This window comes from Porites lutea, chromosome 4 (genome assembly GCF_958299795.1).
Source record: "Porites lutea chromosome 4, jaPorLute2.1, whole genome shotgun sequence".
NCBI classification, from domain to species: domain Eukaryota; kingdom Metazoa; phylum Cnidaria; class Anthozoa; order Scleractinia; family Poritidae; genus Porites; species Porites lutea.
Genome location: NC_133204.1, coordinates 47264449 through 47287122, shown reverse-complemented (window position 1 = coordinate 47287122; position 22674 = coordinate 47264449). Strand labels below are relative to the sequence as shown.

Here is a 22674-nt window from a genome sequence, read left to right as displayed (position 1 = left end):
CGCCGATGCAAATTTCCCTTTTACAAACAAGTGTTATCATTTTGACGACACTTGAAAGATTTCGTACCAACGGACACTCGTAAGCGGACAGCTCTACTTAAAACCCCGTTTTCCTCAACGCTCAACAAACTCTGTATTTTTACATTACCGTAAGCGGTCAGCCCCAATTATGGACACCTTTTCCCGCGTCTTAAGGGTGTCCGCTCACGAGAGCTTCCTCTGTGGAACAAGACAAATGCGGGAATTTACCTTACGATTTGCAACGTCGATTTTTGGCGCAACGCAGCGTTGCAATGCTGGAACAATGTTGTAACTACTCAAAACAATGTTGTAACGCTGTGTTGCGCTAAAAAATCGTTGTTACGAATCGTCTCGTGTAACATCACCTTAAAGAAAGGAAATTCACACTGATACAGCGCGCGCAAATGACACCTTACCAATTGCACATGCGCGCGCTTTAGACCTGATTGTGATGTCGTATGCACGCAGAACTTTGAACGCGAAAAAGCGTTAACCAACGTCTTCCCGATAAAACACGAGAAAGTGAGTGTCGACACAATGAGTCATTTTCCAAATCAATCTTACTACGGCCAGTATTACTTTAATCCGCAATGGATCCCGGCTGCAGGCGGAAGTCAGCCATCAGTTGTCTATAACAATGTTGTTAATTTTACTGTGGGTCCTGATGGCACACACTATTTTCATCAGACATACAGCGGCCAGTTCGTTGCACCACAAGGCCCAACAGTTGATATGAAAATGGTAAGATAAAAGATTCCACCACAACAATCAACTCGCGCTATGAGGCTATATTCACCTTTTCGTGCCCGCACGAAAAACCCTCCGCTTTAGAGATCCGCGAGGCGCAGCTAAACTCCGTTACAGAAATTGCGCCGAAATCACCGTTCTTTTCTGTGATCAGAAGCGCTATCCTTTTCGTGCGGCGCAAAACTTATCACGTATCAGTAGTGAGAACATAAACTGAGTGACACTAAACGGACAACAATCAGGGGCACCCAACGACTGTTTTCTATAAAATATCTGCTCGGAGAAGCAAAAATTGCCTGGAATTTTCTATGGGAGGAAGGCTAAAAATTTCTAGATGACCGTTCCATTCAAGTACTATTTTCGGTGCTTATCTAATTAATTCCCTTGGATTTTCTAAAGTTTAATTTTTCTCATTTCACTCCCCAGGTTAAGCTATTTTTGTAGTCAGACAAAAGGAGGAAAGAGAGATCAGAAAAATTCTTACTTTCGTAAAACTTTAAATTGCATCTAAAATTTTTGGCGGTAAAATAATACTGAAGCCCGTGTAATTTCGAGAAGACTCAAGTTGTCCTAGGATGACCGAACAGATACCAATCTTATAGCACCGCTTAAAATGCATTTCTAGAAATCAAAAAGTACTCTGGATAGCTTTAAAAGTGTTTTCAATGCATTTGGGGGGGAACCGTCGTTGGGTGCCCCTGAACAAGTCTTGCACTTGCAAAATCTGTGACAGTATACAAACAGCGAGATTTGAAATTGTTTGTCACAATTGAAAACCAGGGTTTTGAAGTGTTTTCGAAACTAATTTCGATTTCTCTCCTCATAAGCAGTATCCCTACAGAGAACATGTTCACGAAGCGATCAGGTTGACTGTGCTTCCATATGAAATCCATAATAACGATACCTGATTGGTTAAAATCCAAATTAGAGAGAGGTGCCCGGTCTCGAAAATAACTTTTCTCAGCCCTGCGCCTAAAAGGAGGGTCCGAGTCAAACCTTCCATCCCCCCACCCCGGATCGTCTTTATACGCTATTGATTGATTTAGACAAAGTTCAGTCTATACAGGATAGCATTTCGTGCCGACGTATCGGCACGAAAACCTATCCGGTATAGTCTGAACAAGCGAACAGCAACGGCCCGGGACTGGAGCAAGCGTTCACACACATCGAACATCGTGAAGAAGCGGTTGATTCACGAAATTCCAGTCCTTACTCCTAAATATCTACTTCAGACACAGTGGTTTCTATTTCTCGCTCCGACTTATTCACTTCCGTTACGGATCGAATACCTGTTCTCAATACACAAAGTAAGTCTTGTAGATCGGCGCGGCGCAGCCTCAGCTTCGCTCCGTCACAGAAATCGCGTCGAAATCACGGTTCTTGTGTGTAAACAAAAGCCCCATCCGGTATGATTTTCCTGCCGGCGCAAAAGCTATCCGGTATAGGGTGAACATAGCATTAATGATTATTTGTTTCTGGATGCTTTAACTGACAACATTTTCTTCTATACAACTGGTGAACAAAGACCATTGCACCACCGTCTTATGACGAAGCAGTTAAACACGAAACAGAAAAAGCCTCTGGATCCGCTGGTACCTCCGAACTTGGAGAAAAACGACAGAAGGGAAAAACTGAGAATGAGGTAAGAGCAGCAAATGATAAAGTGCAAGACTGGGGGGACAAATATTCATCTGATGAAGATATGTGGGCCACTGAAGACGAAGATTATGAAGGCAACGAGTCGGACAGCTCTTCACAAGAGGAGTATTACAGAAGCCGCCCGGTAAGTGACAGCTATACATTACAATATCCTAAATAAACCATATTAAAGGTTTTCCAGAGCATTAAACTGGGCAGATCCGACGACGCAACGGCAACGAGAACGTCAGAAAAAAAACAAACAAACAAACAAACAAACAGGCAAAACAACCACTTTGCACGGCACGTGCAGTGCACCTTTTTGTACATTTCTTTGCCGTTTTTGCACTACTTTGACAGGCAGCTTAAGCAACAACGACGGCGACGGCAACGAGAACGGCAAAAAAGCAATTGGTTTAGATAAGCGAAACAACAACTTTGCACGTGCATCACGCTTTTTTGTACATTTCTTTGCCGTCACTGCATGACCATATGACGTGAAATGCCTAAGAAGGACGTAAACGAGCGACGACGAATTTTTCTTTCTCTTTTTAAACTTGAGTTCGGTTCCCAAGAAATCAACTCCAGGGAAATACACCTACATTTGACATTTTCGGTGAATTTGAATAAACGCGACAAAGTTTGAAAAAACGCGAATTCATTTGAAAGAGACGTTTTCGCTGCCGTCGCCGTCGTCGATGCTTAAGCTCTCTATTTCAAACACGAAAACGGATATTCACACAAAATATGCGTTTGTCAGTGCGTGAACAGAGACCGGTTGCGAGAGTAGGGAGAGCGAGGGTAGACTGCGAGCAGTCTCTCTTTTTCTTCAGATTTAGTGAGAGCAATGCACGCGCGCGGTAGCGGCGAAGCCGCGAGACGCGCGAAATGTCTCGCGTTTTGCTCGACGGAGTACAGAAAAAAGAGAGACTGCTCGTAGTCTAAACGAGGGAGCACACTACAGATGTTGCTGACCACAAACAGATGACGCAAAAATGGTTTTGAGCAAGTTCAACACTAGAACATCCATAGTGTACTGAGCCACATCAAATGAAAAATACAGTGGAAAAGCATCATGCTTCCGGCAAACGGCTACTTACCATAAGTCGTTTGTCTTCGGTTAAACTGATCGCCTAATCAGGGGCACCCAACGAGAACATAATTTAAAAGCACTTAAACATAGCATTGTTGAATGTATTTTAGTATTTAAACGGTAGATATAGGCATATCTTTATCCCCTAAAAATTTTTCATCTGTTCGGATTTCCTAGCTGACAGTTTAGTGATCCGAAAATAATAGGGATCAAAGCTTACCTTTTCGAAAATTTTAGCCAGAAAATAGGCTCTCGAAAATTCTAGGTGAACTTTTTAGGGTAAAAATGAGTTAAAAATGGGCAAGTATACCATCTTTTATATGTTCGAAAATCCTAGGAGAGGCATGCAAGCAAGAAATTTTACAACAAATGTTCCGAAAATTCTAGATCTCAAATCGTCTTCCGAACAGATATTTTTCCGAAAATTGTCGTTGGGTACCCCTGCCTAATGGACCAGAAACATTTCGCTCCATACCATCGAGACCATCTGGCCGGTATGACGGAGGTGAAAGCTTTCTGTAATCTGAGATCGCTTAACGCACTTTTATCAAATCTCTGTAAAACAATATAACCTCTTTGCGATGGAAAACGCGAAACGCAAAAAAAGGCGCGAAAAAAAACGATAACATGTCTTGCTTGATTCGAAATTCTTCACTTTAGAGAGTTTACACGAGGACAAGACGTCGCCGAGTTCACTACAGAAGAGGGAATTCTCCAAGACCTCAGCGGAGAGAAGCGGATGCACGTTCAACGATCGTGTCTATGGTACCAAGGGACTTTCAGGGTTTTTTCTTAAACAACTGAATTGCAATTCATTGAGACCGATATTCGCGGCGAACTTTCAGCTTTCTGTTGATGAAGTTGGCAGGACAAAGGAGTAGCTAAGGTTGCCACACAATTACGCCACTTTCGAGAGCCTTGTTGTTAACCATAATTTATCAACACACAATTCTTTTGTTCTGTAACTATGTTGCAAGTAAAAGAGATTTATTAAGTACACATAATTGAGCACTTTGTCATTCCTTCGTCTCGTAATATTCATTGCATCAAGCAAAGCTATAATTTGTTAGAAAACCATTTTGTTCCTTTGTTTTTTTTAGATGTATTTTGAGATTTTGTGTTCAATTTACATTCGATATAAAATTATCTAGTTACAAGGGGATACTAAATTATAAGTATTCAACAAACCAAAACGCATTGGATGCTTGCTACCCTGGACATTTTACTACATTATCTATATGGAGTGGTTCTCAACAGAGTGTGAGCCATTTCCGAGTGCCAAAACTCACACTTTCAAAATGAGGCCAAGTACAAAAGCTTTCATGTGAAATCAGTTTTATTTGCAAGAACATGAAAAAATAATTTTCGTATTAAAGTGCTACTGCGACGAAAATCGCAGTCTTTCTAAACGAAATTTTTGGGCTCGAACTTAATGTTTGGACTTAAAACTTCACGAAAAAATGTAATTCAGACCAATCTGACGAAGCGGTTCCCACAAGAAAGATGTCTGAAAGTGGGAAAAATGGGTCCGCCATTACATAAACAACAAATGTCCGAGTCAAAGGGGAGGGATTGGATCGAGGTCGCCTGTGACGTCATCTTATCCCCAAAACTCACCACCATCTCGCTACAACTACTTCTAGCGTGTTATTGTGTTGTCGTCTGTTCCGTGTTCTTCATCCATTTCTTCGAAAGACAGATCTGATTTAAAACAGTCGAACAGAAAGATATTTTGGACGGCAATGGAACTGCTTTTATCCCGTACGATGAGGATTTGGTGCCAAACGCGACCGTAGAAGCGGCCGCCGCATTCGAGGAAAGCGTGATTCTTGAAGAAGATCGTAATCTCGAGCTCCAAAGACATTTTACTGGTGAAATAGGCGCATGGTAGGCATTACTCCGATTAAGTTTTTTTGTCGTTTTTTTTTTTTTTTTTTTTCATCGTACTGCGTTTCTGTTGTGATGTAATTTGCTGACAGCAGAAGGGAACCCAGTACAAGTATCTAATTCTCTAACTCTGTGAAATAAAAACAATGCTGAACGGAGCACATGTCTCTTTTTGTTTGTTAAGTGCACTTGTTCGAACTGGTCCGTCGCCATCAGGTCCCATCACTACCAAAACGGACGAGTGTATTTGCTGCAAAGAAATGGACCGTGTAAGGGAAGTATGGGTAAAGTAGAACGGGAAGGTGACTGCATTTAATACTCTTCATCAAGATCAATCATCCCAGTTTTCAGGATGTTTGCCTGAACCGGTGGCTTCTTCAAGTTGCATCGCTTAATCTGAAGACGAAAACTGGAAAAAGTTACCGAAATTTGTTCACTCAAGGTCTTAAAACGGAATCAGAGTAATTTATTCACTCCTTGTTGTTTATTTTGTTGTTATTCGTCCTCTTGCTGTAGTTGTTGAAGTCATATGTTGTTCACCTGGGTGTCTTGTAGGTGAACCTGAAATATCTATTTATTTGGTAAATAAGGTTGAATTATACTCAAACCCTTGTTGACGAAGAAACTCCTAGCAGTATAGACTTATTTTTTTTCTTATTAATTTTCTAGAACCCTGAAAAAAATTACTATAATTGGCCCAAAACTCCTATATAAAATAAAGAAAATAAAACAAGGAGTGTACACCATTTACCTTACTGCATGATGAGAAAGAACAAGGTACAATAAAAAACAAAATCAAACAGTCCAGCATACAAACAAGTAGAAAAGACCAAACTGGGGATGGACTGAGTACATATTTTTTACTTCTGTATAGGTTTCTCCGATAAGTGTTCTACAGACAATTTACTTGACTTGTTTGGGATTTTGTTGGAAGTTCCAAGCCTTATCCATACCCATGTTGTGCTTACAAAGCAATAAGGACAGCTTTCCAAGTGAAATTGGGGAACATCATGGCTTTGAAGATGATGAATCATAGACAATCATTGACCTGATCGGTCAATTAACTGGCAATGTTACTGGTTCTACAGTGAGCCACGTTGTTTTTTTCAGCTTTTGACATGGACAATTTAGGGAAAATCTGTCAACACCACTGGAATGAACACATTACAATACAGTTAACTAGACTTTCTAAAAGTCCTTTACATTTTTTTTTCTGGTTGGCCACTGTGTGACCTTGTTGAAGCTTGCTTCGCTCACTAAGAACTTATGAGAGGTCGACTTGTAGCAAGTCGAACAGTTAACCTGCCTAGTTTAAAAGTGTTAGGTCCTAAGTGAGGGAAGATAGAGCTCTGCAAAGTTGCAAAAATTTACACTCAGACGTTTGTATGGTGGGGGAAAGTTTGTGTCCCCCACCATACAATTAATGTCTGTAAAATTTTGCAATTTTGATGAATACTTGTTGTATAGTTTCCAACAGATCACTTTCAAACTTGGCAATTGTACTGACTGAAAGGCACTCTTTCCAACAGATTTTGCTTAACTTGCCCATGTCAAAAGTTGAAAGCCATGAAAAGACCTGTTTATTTGTTATTTGCTTTTCTCTCTTTGTAGAACCAATAACATGACAACTTAATTCACCAATCAGGTCAATAACCAGTTTTAATTTAAAAATACCATTATAACTGACGTGATACAACCTTCTTATGAAATGACTTCTGGGTTCAAAGCTTTCACAGTTTTAAGAATAGTTTGTTATTTTACTTCAACCTCTCTCCCTCGAGGTTCATGTTAAGTGTGTGGCTCTGCTTTTGGGAGGGTTCAGGTTTCCTCCTCAGATAACATAAGGTTTTTCCTGACAGGCTGCACACATGAGCATACGTTTACAAGGTTATCAATCAACGAACTATACTTAAAAGTTTGTTACATGGAGTAGAGGTGATGCAAGATTTAAAAGGAAGAGCAGGAGCTGGAGGAAAAACAAAAGGCTCTCCAAAGAAAGACAAAACAAATAAAAACTGCGGTCATTGAGGCAAGGTGGTTGGATGCACAGTTTCAACTTATGGCTGGGCAGCTACCCCCCTTGGCTAACCATATCTTGGCACAGGCAGATGAATAATATGTAAACCAGACAGATAAAAGTAAAAAAACAGTCCCCTCTTCTTTTAAGAAATTGTATATATACATTGGTTCCGTGAAAAAAGGAAAAAGCCTAAAAAGAAAATGTAATAAAAATCACATGAATACCAAACAGAAAAGAGTAAAAAACAGTTACAGATTGTTTTAAAAATTGTACATAATTATACAGTCAATGAAAAAGGGAATAACTCTTTTGAGAAAATGCATTTATATAGACAATGGAAAAGGATGAATAATTCTTCAAAAATTTTTCCTATTGTATGTAGTCTTTTCATATGTCACTCCATATCGTCCTTTCCAACTCCTTCACCCTCTGCTTCTTTAACTGGCTTTCTTTATGTAGCAATCAGCAGTAATACTCTTTATTAGAAGATCATCAAAAGAAACATCCCTTGTCAATGCAGCACTTCTTGCATCATGTACTACAAGCCTTTTTCTCACCATCTTCGAGGGATTTCCAAATGAGAAAGTATTTGAAGTGACACCAGTCAGTAATCAAAATAAATCAAAGAGTACCCTTTACCCCTTATCATTAAATAATTATAACATCAAAAAATAACACTTGAAAGATGAAAGGGAGTTGGAGCACTCTATCAAAATAAATTGCAAAATACAAATTAATGATCATAAAATCCAAGGCTGAAGGCCCCACCCACCAGCCTAATTTTTGGAACAAACCAAAATGATAACAGGATCTAGAGCAACAACACTGCTCATAAACATAACCAAGTGGAAGCATTTCCACTGTAAAGCTATGACCAGATACTAGCACTGCAAGAGGAAAAATATCAAACTAGCAGCAGGCCCCATGGCAAGAAAATTTTGAACAATGGCACTTGATGTGGCTGGCTATGATGGAGGGACAATGTCTAAATAAAATACAAAGATGGAAGTGGTTTGAACAAACGAACCCCCTCAAATAATTACCTACAATGAAAGGAAACTGTGCCATTTGTGAACTACTGCTATGGTTATTGTACTACTAGCTGTATGGTTATTGAACTATATAATTATTCTGTCTTGACTGAACTGCACCTACAGGAAAATGAAAACTGAACTAGCAGGCCTCAAGGCAAGATAATTTTGAACAGTGATACTTACGATCACTTACTGTAAAATAGGAACAATGTCTAAATAAAGTAAAATACAGAGACTAAACAACTTTAATATACGTTTTTTTTTTTAACTATTGCTATGGTTATTGAACTACTGTGTGGTCATTGAGCGTCTTACTGAACTTCACATACTGGAAAGTGATCACTGAACTGCACCTACAGAAAAATGAAGACTGAATCAATGATTTCATTGTCAACTAAGATTTCACAGTTCAGTATCCATAAATGATTTTTACGAGTTCAGCGATTGCAGCGAATACGACCAAAACAGACTACTAAAAAATTAGCCCCTTTTCTAATTTTCGGTCGACATTTTTTACCGCCGCGAAGTTACGCGAAACACAACAAAATACTAGATTGGGCGATCGTTTCTTGACATCTCTGTTTATTTCTCCGTCAGTGTGTATATAACTTAAGTTTGCGTTTTCGAAAAAAACCGTACTAATGATTTGTATCTTGCCCTTTCTATCCCGGCTCCAAACTGAAAATTATGACACGATCCCTCAAAGCAAGAGTCAAAGGGCTATGAGTGTTAACCGTTAACTCACCATAAGCCGGCTTCTCGCGGACATGACACTGGACTTGCCAGGTACGTTATTTTTACAAATAGTTGGATTTGCTCCAGGAATTCCTCTTCTACGTTCTTGCAGCGTCTTTTACGTGAACTTGCCTCTCGAAGCAATCGGACGTGAAATTAATACAGAGCTCCTTGAGGTTGAAGTTCTCGCTGCACGTTCGAAAAATGCGTTCCACAGCGCTCTTTTGCCTGTGCAAAGAAATTCCCTTTTTCGGATTGGAGACTGTTGCTGCAGTCTTGGACAACGTAGCAACAAGGGCATCTTCGCTCGATGAAACTGACCAAGAAGAGTTACCAAGAAGAACTTTTCTTTCAGCCTCTGGGGATAAGATGACGTCACAGGCAACCCCGTCGACCTCGATCCAATCCCTCCCCTTTTGCTCGGACATTTTTAGTTTCGGTAATGGCGGACCGCCACTGAAGAAAAACACGGCTTAGAAAATCGGACTTCCAGTGAGAACTAGGATCTCAAATTTGGTATGTGTATTTATTAGCTATCAAACATTCTAAAAATCGTAAAACACAAATAATGCTTGATTTGATCACAGTAGCACTTTAAAGAATTCGGACTTACCCTCGTTTTGAGAAAGAGGCGAGGGGCAACTCAGAAATTAGCTTCTCGCCGGTTGCATGTTTTACTTTAAGTTGTGATTGGTTCAAAGACTGTCTGTAGACTTTATGATTGGTCAGAGAGACGACTACGTGAGAAGAGTCCATTGAAAAACGCTCCATACACTGAGTTAAATTTCATTTGTCATCATATGATATCGTTACATTAAAGTCCTTTGTTGTAGTAAAGCCTGGACTCTTTTGTTTTCATCTGAATTTCGGGTTCGAGTTCAGACGGCGAAACCTAAAAAATAACAAAATGACATTTAGGGGATTCTTGCTAGGTTTGTTTCACACGAAAGTCTTCCCAGCAATGTTATAAAGTACTGATTCGTATTGCAGTCTGTTTTTATTACAATTTTAAACAGCAGTTATTTCGCAATTTTAATTCGCATATTAATAATTCACTCGTTTCTGAGATGCAAAAAAATTAGAAGTCAACCACCGCCTTCGTTTCGGAGGTAAAATATGTCAGAAAGGTCACTATGAGTTTGAAATCATTCTTCCTTACCACAGAGCTTGTAAGTGTAAAACTCTCACTTCCAAATAACCCCTTCCATTTAAAGACAAAGTTTATAAGAACGGCCGTGTACAAGCACTTTTTAAGCAGTTGCTAACTCTGACGAGAATCAAAAGCGCAAATTTCGATATTACCTGGGTAGACAAACGAGAAATTCTTTATTACCTTCTTTCGTTGACTTTTTTCTTTTTCCGTACAATTTTAAAATGTCTTAGTAACTGAAGATGTAAAATAAAGGCAACACCTTCTCCTAAATTTAAACCCTGAATATTGGTCCGGCCGGGAAGCGAATTCTGAGCCTACCCCTTCGAAATCTGGAACTCAAACAATTGAGCCAACCATTTATTAGAGAAGTCCTTATTAATATTTTTTCGTTATCAAAGACCCTACCTGAGATGTTTGTGGAAAGAGAGCGATAGCGAGTGGCAAACCAAAGCCAAAAGCAGCCACACAAACCATCGCTTGAACAGGAAGATGAAGCCTGGGACGAGACATCATAAATTTCGTCCTGCGGTGGAAAAACACCTTGCGCTCAATAAGATTTGTCTAGAGATGATGCACGTATAACTTAAAATTTCAAGCGCCCGCCTATTGACCTGAAATAGATCGAAAATTGTCTGGTTTGTTTCATTTTGAACGCAAAATTTGTAACGGTCTCTCAGTGATCTGTCTCGATGCATTCATCAAGGCTAAGAATTTCTGGATAACCGCTTTAATCGTCTAAGACATCTGAAGATATTCAGATTTTTTTCTACTAACTTACCCACGATTTTCGGCAGTTGTGCTTTTCGCATTTTATTACCAAGATATTGTGATAATTGTTAAAAAAGGTCTTGTTTAAGTTTCGGTATAAAAACAAAAAGTCCCCTAGAATTTTCTCATTAAAATACGGCCACTGCATGTCCTCCACCTTTACCGGGCCAATCAAGGTAGCTAACAGTCTTGGATGAAACGATAAAGCCACTTAAAACTTTGGTGATTAATGATCAAAGTTCCTAGGCCTCTAAGACACCCGAACAGATAAATGTATTTGAGACACTTATGAGGTCTTTGTAAACATTCGGTCGTGGTGCGAGATTGGAGATTAATTGGCTATAAAGTACACTTATTATTCATTCAAAATATTTCCCCGATTCTGATTGGCTAAAATCACACGTTTAATTCACCATAACCAGTTACTGTTGACCAAATTTGGAAGAAATTTGACTTTAACGAGGAAATGACGTCAAAAATGCAGCTTTTCGCAGGTTAAGGCACCGTTAACCGAGAAGACCTGGTAACGAGGTTAAGTTGTTTTGGTTGGGAACTTGAAAAAATGGCGGACATTTCACTCGTTTCAAGAGTAAGAACTAGGCGAAAACATAGCTAAAAACATGGCAAGAACAGCAAGAAGACAACTCGAAAGGCGACATCTGCTATTTGGAGAATATTTGCGGAGCTGGACAAACCTAAACGTACAGTATCGAAGATGAACTGAACATCGATGGATCGATGGAGGTAAGCATGTTTTAGCTATGTTTTTAAACTAGGAATTGTTTTGAATGAATAATAAAACAGTTATTGAATTCGGCTTTCGTATCATATGAAGAATTATGGAGATCTCTGAGGGTGTTCACCCTCCTCGATCTCCATAATTCTTCATAAGATACTCAGCCTCATTCATTAACTGTTAATTAACATCAGGATTTTTAATAGCAGGGCTAGATCGTGCGTAATTAGAATTGAACTAATTTCGACCTTTCTTTGTTATCGTTTCATAGTAATATCAATTTTACCAATTTATCAAACTTCAAATGCAGACTCTCAATGCAAAGCCAGTTAGTGGTAAAAAATTGGTGTAGTTTAGATCCAGCATGGAGAAGGCCTTTTTTCAGACGAACGAATAATGCTAGTGGATACTCCAAAAACGTGGCAACTGAGCTGCCTTGAACCCAGACGTCACTCGCGTGTCACTCGCGTTTCGCACTCCCCTGTGTGCGAAAACCGAAGCGGTTAGGGAGGACTGAGGCAGGTGACTGAGTGTTACCTTTCAAGAAGCTGCATAACAAACGGTGGAATCACCAACACAGGTAGCGGAAGTAACACTCGAGTTAATGTTGTTTCAAAGACCGCCTGAAAACAACAACAACAACAACAAAAACAATGGCTAAACCGTGCATGCTTGTTCGCCGGCTCCTTGCTCCTTAGCTGGTCAAGTAAGCGAAGACGCGCGAATCTAGCCTGAGGAAACAGCCGGCACGTTGCGACCCCACCACTGGTTTCCCTGCGAAATGACGTCTGAGAAACGAGCGCAGAAATTCCATACTGATGACGCATCACGCGTCCTCTGTATGGAATTTCGCGCTCGTTTCTCAGACGTCATTTGGCGGGAAAAACAGTGCTAGCGTCGCGAAATGTCGACTGTTTTCTCTGGCTTCGTTTGCAAATGTTATGGTAAATACGCGGAGGTTATTTTAAACATGGGGCGAAGCGCAGGCCAAAACTCAGGACAAGGTTGAGTGGCGACGTTTAATTGCCACCTGACAACGGATTCAGGTTGAGCGTTTAATGACGTCAGTTATCGCGTTCGTTATCAGGGTTGATTGGTTGCGTTGCAAGGCAAATTGTCAGACGTTGCTAGGCGGGGATGATATCGTTCTGTCTGAGAAAAGGCGCGTTGTCTTATCGATTAGCTTGTGTACAGACGTCCCCCTCCCTCGGGAGTGAGGGAGGGGGGACGTCTGTACACAGGCTACTTATCGATCTGTATGTCATGGCGATTGAAATCAAGATAGAATGCTCCTAATATTCTACAAAAAGAGTTGTGAGTTTCTCGCTCTGGGTTATCGATTCAGCGTTTAGTTACCTTTCTAGCAGCTATTTTTGAAGTTCCTACAACATTTCCATCTTTCTCTTTCACTTCAATCCCTGTGAATAGCTCGTGATTTCTCATAAGGACCACGTTGCAAATGTTTGCAGTAGCTACAAGGCATGAATGAGAAAACAACAAATGAAAAAAACATCGAACCAGCCTTTCTTTGTTTGCTTAGTTTATTTCTCTTATCGGGTAAAGGCGAGAAAACTCTTGCAGATAACTCACACACACAAAAAAACAGTTGCTAAATAGTTGAACTAAGTTGGCAAAAAAATCCCTCTAAAAATGAAGTTTTAAACGTTTCTCAACTTTCAGCGATACACGTGCAGAGTTGATGTTGCCGTCGTCGACGGCGCAACGAGAACGTCAAGAAACCAATAGGTTTAGATCAGCAAAACAACAACTTTGCACGTGCACGCATCACGCCTTTTTTGCACATTTCTTTGCCGTCACTGCCCAACTACGACGTGAAAGATGGCTAATTTCACGTTTTGTGGAGAACGACTCTTTTTTTCTTTTCCTGAACTTCGATACAGTTATTTAGAATTCAACTCCAGAAAAATTAGTCAACATTTGACGAATTGAGCGAGATGGAATAAGAGCGATAAAGTTTGAAGCAGCGCGAATTTGACGTTTTCGTCGTCTTCGCCGTCGTTGTTGGTTACTTACTTAACCGCTGATACGAGTCTGTCGGGCTTCATAAACACTGCATAGTACATTACAAATTTTGTAGTAAGTGAAACTTACCTGTAGCGGGATAGGCCACTAAACGCTGAAGTAAAGCTTTCAATGATGGATTGGAAATCCTCGCTCTTTTCACCAAAGTAGTAAGTCCAAGCTGTGTTCAAAAAGATCCCAAGATCCCAAGTTAAAATATTTCCTTTTTTGGAGGGAGGAACTGTTTTATTGTTAGATGTCATGTGACCTTGAAAAATCCAATGACAGCGCACGCTGCTAGCAGGGTAAAATTCCAGCCACAGCTGTATAAAACAATCACTCAAAATCACTCTATCTCGTTTTGACCTTTCCCCAGTCCCCAAGGTGAGTGTGAAGAGGCATGACAACATAATCCATGGATATCAATTGGAGCAGCAAGATTTCACTCCATCCTCATACGCTTTTTCCCTTCACGGTGTTTATGCACTCGCAAATATAACCCTAAACTGGATTGGTCCAGTACATAGCTTCAAACACTATTTTAGTTTATTTAAGTTGATAATGTCCAGGTGGGGTAGTGGTAAGTTTTGAACAAGTCTCAGTGCTTGGTTAATGATGTTAGTCAATTGTCGTAGGATCAGGAAAGCAACTTACAGCTATTGACACAGCGCTAGTAACAGCTCCAAAGTAACTCAGTAAAAATCGGCTTGTTGGTGTTGGCTGGAAAATCAAATAATAGTAAGCTTAAAATAATAATTATTTATTTTAATGTTTATTTTAATTATTTTTAAAAATTGGCTCAAATAAACATTGTCTGCTGTACATTCTGAATACGTAAAGTGGGACTCCTCATTATTTAAGGATTACTTATTTACTTAGCTGAAAGATGCCCATCCACATTATAATATTCAAGCTATTTTCATCACCTTGCTTGCGTTTCTGTTGGAATAGTTTACAGCTGCATTGTGACTCTGATTCATCCACTGCAATGTTCAAAGAGTCAAGGATCAGTTTAAAAATGCCAGAAAGGAAAATTGAAAAAGTACTGTTATTTAGAGAGGGAGACAAGATATAAGGAAAATGCCAACTCTGTATTATGCTGGGTTGAGATCTGTTGCTCTTTAGCTTAACCAGGGGGGGGGGGGGGGGCGGGTTATAAAAAAATTCACACCTTAACACTTAACTGTAACCATCTGAAGCCATGTTTGTTGCATCATTTGGGAAATTTTCAATAAGATTATCATTTTTTTAATGGCCATAAACAACTTCGACACTTGGCTTGTGAAGAAACTATACCCAAATGAGCATACTTTAGTCAAATAGACCATAAAAATATGGCAAAAGTATTTTGACGAGAACATTCCAAAACTCTCTTTTCTCTGCATTTTTGTGAAAAAACACTCCCACCAAAATGAAGCCTAGTAATACAGTTGATCAAGACAGCCTGTCATCCTATGAATGTCTTTAGTACTGATAACCATACAAAAGTTAAGTACCTGCCAGAATATGACTGTCTTCAAAGATGGTGCTGGTAACAACATCCCTACAACCTGAACAAATTGATTTCAAATTTTGAGCAGACTTTTAACTTAATTTAAAACAACAGGGATTGATTGAAGTATAGTAACATTATTATTACAAGCTTATTTTCAGATCCCTTTACTAGATTAATGACAATAACTTTTTGTGAATAAGCTGGCAAGAATGGTCACCTAATTTAAAAATATAGTTAGATTACAACAAAACTGTCTAATGCATAACAAACACAACCATAGTCTCATACAACTGCTAAAAATACACTGAAACATACATCTTGACAAAACAACTCAAAAAATGCTATTATACCGTCACTGTCCCAAAAGGAACATACCCTGCAACAAAACAAAGACATAAAAGGATAAATTTTACTGTGAGTCAGGTGAGGGACAAATAAATGGCCATTTTTTTTAATAATACACACATCTGTACAAACCTGACATTCTGAATGGCATCAGCACTTTTTTGCCTGTGTCTGGATGTATTATGGCCTAGGAATAGTCAAGAATTGCATACTTAACATTAATTTAGCAAGTGTAATTCTGACAGGTATGTAACCCTCTTCTACTTCCTAACAAATGTGTTTAGCCTGGTAAAAACTGTTACAAAAACTGTCTAATATTTAATTGTCATCATTATAACATTATGTTTTACATACAATTGGGGTGTTTTTTTTAATTAAATCATTTATCCATAAAATATTAATGGCAGCATACCTCTTTAATTTTTCTTGCTTGCCAGAGCTAGAAACAAAAGGAATGGTCAATATCAAATCACAGGCAAATTTTTTTTTGTCCAATTAGGTACAAAAAATCTGTGGTTGAGCTGGCATGGTATGATGGCATTTGATGTCTTTTCCATTAACCCATTTGCCCCCGAGCTGCCCATGACCACCTGTGCGGACCACGTCCCTTCTACCGCTTGTGACGTCATTAGTTTTAATGGTCAAGGACAATTTTGTCCGCTAACGTGAACAGAGTAAAGAGATATTTCCAACCATACCAGAATGAGAAAATTGCCATGTAAATCTTGTTCCACTACCCACCTACCTTTCCTTTCATCTAATCCTAAGATCCTAAAAGCTTTCCTAAAAACCTTTCCCACCAAAATGAAGCCTACTAAATGCCCAGAAAAAGAAAAACAAATGAGGCAAGAAAAGCGGAAAAAGAGGGAGGAAAGAAAGTGAAAAGTAAAAGTCAAGACTGCTGTGTTACTTTTAAACCTTTTAAATCTCGAAATTTTGCTTTCCGCGCTTGCCTGAACTTCACAAGCTAATATTTTGCATCTGGATCAGAAGGCTGTGAAGTGTATGACCTGTAAATAGTTTGTGGTAAGTTTTAGCTCTCAATAGCATGACAGTGACCAGAAAACTTGATCAGCCTCAAAACATGTTTTTCAGCAAAATCTCCAGGGTCGAATGGGTTATATTTTCTTTTGTTTTTTTTCAACGCTTCTTCGGATTTTTTTTTCTAACTCCAATGTTGAGATTGAATTGAATTTATTATTGGTCTCAGCATCTATGTGTGTCTGGGATTTTACCATTTGCATCTCTTAAAGACATTAACTTTGACCCCACGGGGAGGGGGGACCACTCGCGTATATAGTCTACACAGGTATGTGCCACTTAACAGGGTATACTTTTTACCCCTTTGACTGATCTGGAACAGGGTATAAAATCACTCTTTATCAGCTCTGCAAAAGGGGTATACTTTACTTCTGTTTGACTCTGAAACAGGGACAATTTTCCTGGTTATTCTTGGTCAAGTCTGGGTGAGAAACTACATGTACGCTCCCCTCATCACTTTTATATGACTGCCCTGGCCACAAACTATTTGTCAGGAACAGGGCAGCAAATGTACCTCTTTTTTATCTGGGACAGGTCTAGAGTCTCAGTGACTCAGCAGTACACCCCCATAGCAAATTTAAGGGAGCACCCCTATCCCAACTTTGGCAAAATTTTTTAAATTGAGTGGTTAAATCAACTTAAAGGGCCATTTGAGCTCAGTTTGCCTGGCACTGGTCAAACATAAGAGACATCTATGTTACAGGTCAAAATTATATTCAGGTTTGTCTCCTAGCCCTAATTTATTCACAAATTCAGCTACGAGACAAAAGAAATTGAGAATCAACCATTGTATGCCAGTTGAAAAATTGTAACCTGAATATAATTTCTTAGATTTCTTTTTATCAAAAAAAGGTCTAGAGATACCTAAGGTAGTAAAGATTCATACTCCCACCTTATAATCTGTTATGCCATCAGGTAAAGTCCCATTTTCAAACTGCTTTAAAAGATTGATAGAATCCTGGAGCTTTTTCTGCAATCAGTAATTCCAAATCAATAAATTGAAATGAGGCCCCTTGAATTAAGAGAACATATAATAAATAGTAGAAACATACCTCACTAACAAACAGCGTTCTAGGATCTGTTACATCCAGACACCTTTTAAGCCGTCCCCAGTAAGTCAACTGTTGTAGAAAGGAGAAAAAATAAACAACTTGGTTCTTCTAAGAGTTTCACAAAACGACTGACATTAAAAGTGGAATTGTTGCTTGTCTTACTCGGCGATCAGTGGCTGCTCTGCAGAGTATGGCAGAACTTGACGAAATCTCGTTTGTGCAGAGCCAATTTTAGCTGTATGCAATGTGTGCAATATGATCTGTTAGACCGGAATAAGCGTGCATGCTAGCTCCCGCCTCCTGATGAAACAGTGAAACTTCCATAAACAGGTAGCGATCTTGTAAAAAGGTAAAATAGGTCAATGATTTTCATCCAGTATACTGAAAAACTTTTTGTCAAACAGTCCATGTTGGTGGAGTTAAAAAAACACACATACAACAAAATGCTTAAGTTATTTTACTCAGTGATCTCTTTTTACCAAATGCATCACAGAGAAAAGGTTGAAAGTAGCATTTGTGAATGGAAACTATAAGGAATTTTTAAGTGGATATTGGCTATTTGCCCGGGGGGGGGGGGGGGGGGGGGGTACTCCCGAGAATTTTGGATAGGGGTGTGGCGCGAAGGTTCGTAAACCCTAACCCTATTTAAGGACTAAGAAAGCGAAAACTGATGCCCTTTTCAAGGCCCAAAGCCGAAAAATGACACCCTATTCAAGGAAAAAACAAAATTATTAATACCATGAAAAGGAAAACTTTATTTCTTCTCTGTTACATTGGATGTATAGCATCAAGCATAAAATACTAGAATAAGCCTAGTTTAATAATATGCAATCATAGCCATGATACATCTTTCAATACTGTTTTCACACTGCAGTATTAGATAATACAATTAAGCTACCCTATCTAAAGACCACACTAGGGACACAGCAACAAAAGGGTCAAAAAAGATACCCTACTTAAGGACCGAGAACCTCAAAAACTATACCCTATTCCGCGGCACGTACCTATATAGACCATATATGGGAGTACCCCCCCCCCCCCCCCCCCCCCCGGGGCTATTTGCCATTTGTGGCTATAAACCATAAACTCACTTCAAAAAACACTGACAATTTGATGGAAATTGAAACCCGTGAAAAAAAAAGCCTTTGCGGGTAGAGGCTCAGTATTAGAAGGATACAAATTTTAGGCGCATTTCCAGCCATTTTGATGGCATTTTAGACGACCTAAATGTCAAATCTTCCCTGTGTAGCAAACCCCTGGACACCCCTAGTATTGTCATGCTTTAGCATTTGGTTCACTAGAAAGAAGGACTAGAAACAAGACCACGACGAAATTGCCAGTCGATCGATTTGTATATAACCTCACTATACTGATGAGAAGGCAACGGTAAGCAGGGAATATCGACATGACGAGCAGAGCTGAGAGGCCAGCCTGCGGAGTATGGCAGAACTCAATAACAGCTCGTGCATGCAGAGCCATTTATAGCCATGTAAAATGTTGTAAACTTTAATTACATAACTGTAAAGTTCTATGACATTGTGTCTTCAATCTTTCAATTATTTAATGTAGAGGTCTACTGGTCTGTAGCAATGACCTTTAGAGTTTTTCACTTAAATAGTGTCATGCAGCTATCAATTTCTCTTGAATCTTCAACAATTTTATTGTCAGGTCATCAGCTTGTCTCCTTATGTAAGTAAGAGAGAATAAGGCTGGGATATGAGGCTCGCCTTTTCATTGCAGTGTTGCTTAAAAACCGAGTAAACAGGTAATGACGAAGATTCTTGAAAAGCATCATGTCTCTTAGTTTTACAGTTGCCGCATGTAATTCTGCAATTCTGGTATGCACAATGAACATTTTCAAAAAAAATGGGCATGCACTTGCCATACTCCGCAGACTGGCTGAGAGTAGCCTGTTCCAGGCTCTCCGATAGTGGGGAAGACGCGAAAGAGTGTGAAAGACGAGAAGGTGAGAGGCACGCGAAAAGTTGGGGAGCTGGGAAAAGGGAAAATGGAAGGGATAGAGAGCCTGTCATCATTTCTTTTACGACCCTCTTCCGCCCACTTTTGGCATGTGAGATAATAATTAGATTTGGCTGTCAAACTGTTGAAATTTCAATGAGCTGGAGTCTTTCTCAAATTTCTTGCGACAGCATTTTGTGCAGCACTAAGAGCAATTTGGAGTGTAAAAGCGGGTCAGTAAGCAACACACGACTTTCACCTTTTGCCAAATTGATGCTTGTTCCAATGAATTTTTTCTCTCACAGGTAGACTATGCTCTGGAGGGGTCTGCGTTTTGACTGAGCAAATGTGATTTTTGCCACTTATTTCATGCTGAGAGATCATGACACGCATATTGATTTTCTGCGGTTATTGTTTCTGGTCGGCATGATTTGCCCTCTGATGTAAGACAATTTCTTTCACCTCTTTTGAAACATAAAGTTATTCATTGTGGCTACGTAAGGGTTTTAGGTTGTTTAATTTTCTCCAAAGTCCCTCCTTGATCTGGATAACTCAGAGCGATTTTCTTTTGTCTATGAATGTCTTGGTTTCCTACAATGTTTTGTTATGCTGGACCCGGCTAGTTAGTGTTTTTTGCAGTATGCCAGGATCATGAATTAAATTCTCACAGATAGTGATTCACAGATCCTAATTTTGAAGAATGGATTGCAGCTTAAACTGACGCTACTTTCAAAATTGCACTTTAAGCAATGATTTTTAAACTCCAGCTTGTTTTCTAAAGATAATGCAAATACTGGAGCGCGTAGTTCCTCCTGTGTTAATAACTTCTTCTTGCGATCATTCTGTTATTGCTTTTTTGTGATCAGGCAAGACCAAAGACAGTCGGCAGGATTGCAAAAACATCTTTTCCACATGCCAAGTTCACAAGGCAGGTCTTCTGTTCCTTCGTCAGTGCACCTAGGATTCCTCTATTTCATGCACGTGGACGCCGCATGCGATCTTTCTGAGTGACAGGAACGACCCGCTTTGAGAGTGTTGATATAACCTGTCAAATCTGACCAATCAGAGGGTATACAAGGAGCTAGTACACCAGAACAAGCTGTTTAAAGAAATGATTACAGGCTCTGCCGCTCTTCCTCTCCCCAGTTTCCTCCGTTTTTGTTTTGTTTTGTTTTGTTTTGCTTTGTTTGTTTGTTTGTTTGTTTTTTCATGTTCGCGCTTTCTCAATTCAGCAGACCCGTCTATCTCGGAGCCTGGAACAGGCTAGGCTGAGAGGTTAGGATGCATTTGGAACTGTTTGGAAAAAAATTTAATGACTACGCCCCAGTAATAGAAAGGTGCAAATCTCCTAGGCCCAATGCTACCGCGTGCAATGCTACGATTTTGATGTACGCGATAACCTTTCTTAAACACATGTAAACAGGCTAGGCTCGTGCGTGCACTTGCCATACTCTGCAGACTGGATCATTGGTACATTTATAGAGTTACTTATCGCAGCTACACCGGGCGAGATGTGACACTTTTTTGAACAAATTAAAAATCTCGGACTAACTGCTGAATACCCCGCCACTCTGTACCACCATTGTTTTCGTTGGTCGGCGTTCTTTGAAGAACGAAAAAATCTCTTTAGAATATAACCTAAGACCTGTTTCTTTGGAAAAATGACCTTACTTACCTGATCGAATCTGGAGTCGGTTAGAGAAAACTTCGGATATCCTGCAGATGGAACTGTGTCCGCCATCTTGTTTATAACAGGTATCAGCTGGCAGAAATGTTTGGGGGCTCACCAAGCCCGGATGCAGGGTTTGCTTTTCAATTTTTATGCCCTACTACTGACAACCGCTGAAAACTATTGTTTTGTCGTATGTGATTGAGGGAAACTGGTCAAAAGGACCTTATGGTTCCTTTTGAGGTTCACTATCATCCTAAATGATATTCTTTCCCAACAACACAAAACAGTAAGCTGTTGGCCAACTACAAGACACGATTAAAGTACTTTGCTGGACGACCAACAACTCTTACCTAACTCCCCTGGGAGGGGGGGGGGGGGGGTTCTCCTGAGAATTCTTGGACGACAGTTTAATACTGGGTGAGTCAAAAAATAATTTCAAGGGAGGTTGACGGGTTTTGACGGCCGCGATCAATGTACCTCTGAGTTTTCGTTTTAAAAAAAATGCATTGGGTAGGCTAGCTATCAAAATAAATTCAATTAAGGAATTACATGTAGACTTTCGCAGAAAACGCACAGTCACTGCCCCTGTCACCCCCGCTAGAGTCTAATGGGGAAACTGTAGGATTGAATGTATATCGACCGATGTCAGAATGCCCAACAGTTGTTAGAGTCATTTTAATCCCGGGCTTTAAGAATTGATATTTGCCCTTTTTTGTATATACAGTCAAACTTCCATGTGGCATTGTGACCAGCTCTCGATCGCGAAAGCGACCACCTTCCCTAAGCGACCCAGTCAAATCACCGCAGTTGGACTCGGCCTATTGCAAACGACCGCCTCTCGTTAGCGACCGCGAACGATTTTTAATGATGAACTTCTTGCACTTGATATACGGTCTGATCCCTACAGGTGTCTCTATGTTCGATGTATGTACTATGCTGCTCACAGTATACAGAGAACTTTTAGTGACAACATGGGACTACACATATCTCAAGTTATAGAAATTGCATTCAATAAATTATCTTCCATAAAGTGTTCTAAGGTAGATGACTCCGGCCCTCTTCTCGGCAGAGAGCCCCTGTGGTTCGATTCTTGTAAGCAACTACAGTCGAACCTCTCTAATGACACCGGAAAGTGAGAAGTGTCCCGGTATTAGAGTGATGTCCGTATAAAAGAGGTCACTACGATGACGTCAGTTTTATGACTCTACTTACAGTTTTAAGTGTTCATTAGGAAAAAGCAGGCTCACAATCGTCTT

General features: G+C 39.8%; 2 protein-coding genes across 2 annotated transcripts; one reads left to right on the top strand and one right to left on the bottom strand.

The window, feature by feature from the left end:
* The first annotated feature begins 498 nt into the window (after positions 1–498).
* On the top strand, positions 499–4370 carry LOC140934779 (uncharacterized). Its single transcript, XM_073384344.1, has 3 exons — positions 499–765; positions 2294–2551; positions 4160–4370. The coding sequence occupies exons 1-3, from the start codon at positions 559–561 to the stop codon at positions 4301–4303; spliced, it is 609 nt and encodes a 202-aa protein (XP_073240445.1). The 5' UTR covers positions 499–558; the 3' UTR covers positions 4304–4370.
* Positions 4371–9815: 5445 nt separating this feature from the next.
* On the bottom strand, positions 9816–21533 carry LOC140935956 (sideroflexin-5-like). The gene is made up of 14 exons (XM_073385530.1): positions 21422–21533; positions 17788–17856; positions 17628–17705; positions 16107–16133; positions 15827–15881; positions 15700–15725; positions 15351–15404; positions 14781–14837; positions 14509–14574; positions 13945–14035; positions 13189–13304; positions 12370–12455; positions 10734–10851; positions 9816–10067 (listed from the first exon to the last, which is right to left on the bottom strand). Exons 1-14 carry the CDS (start codon positions 21485–21487, stop codon positions 9990–9992), a joined length of 987 nt encoding a protein of 328 aa, XP_073241631.1. The 5' UTR covers positions 21488–21533; the 3' UTR covers positions 9816–9989.
* Between the last annotated feature and the right edge of the window lie 1141 nt (positions 21534–22674).

Bases quoted from the DNA above. Each gene is read 5' to 3' on its own strand.
- LOC140934779 (XM_073384344.1), top strand. From the start codon at position 559: ATGAGTCATTTTCCAAATCAATCTTACTACGGCCAGTATTACTTTAAT. The intron at 766-2,293 runs AGATAAAAGATT...TGGTGAACAAAG, and splicing joins CAGTTGATATGAAAATGGTA to ACCATTGCACCACCGTCTTA. The intron at 2,552-4,159 runs GTAAGTGACAGC...TCTTCACTTTAG, and splicing joins AGTATTACAGAAGCCGCCCG to AGAGTTTACACGAGGACAAG.
- LOC140935956 (XM_073385530.1), bottom strand. From the start codon at position 21,487: ATGGCGGACACAGTTCCATCTGCAGGATATCCGAAGTTTTCTCTAACC. The intron at 15,882-16,106 runs GTATGCTGCCAT...GACTATTCCTAG, and splicing joins AAGCAAGAAAAATTAAAGAG to GCCATAATACATCCAGACAC. The intron at 14,036-14,508 runs GTAAGTTGCTTT...TTTTGAACACAG, and splicing joins CTAGCGCTGTGTCAATAGCT to CTTGGACTTACTACTTTGGT.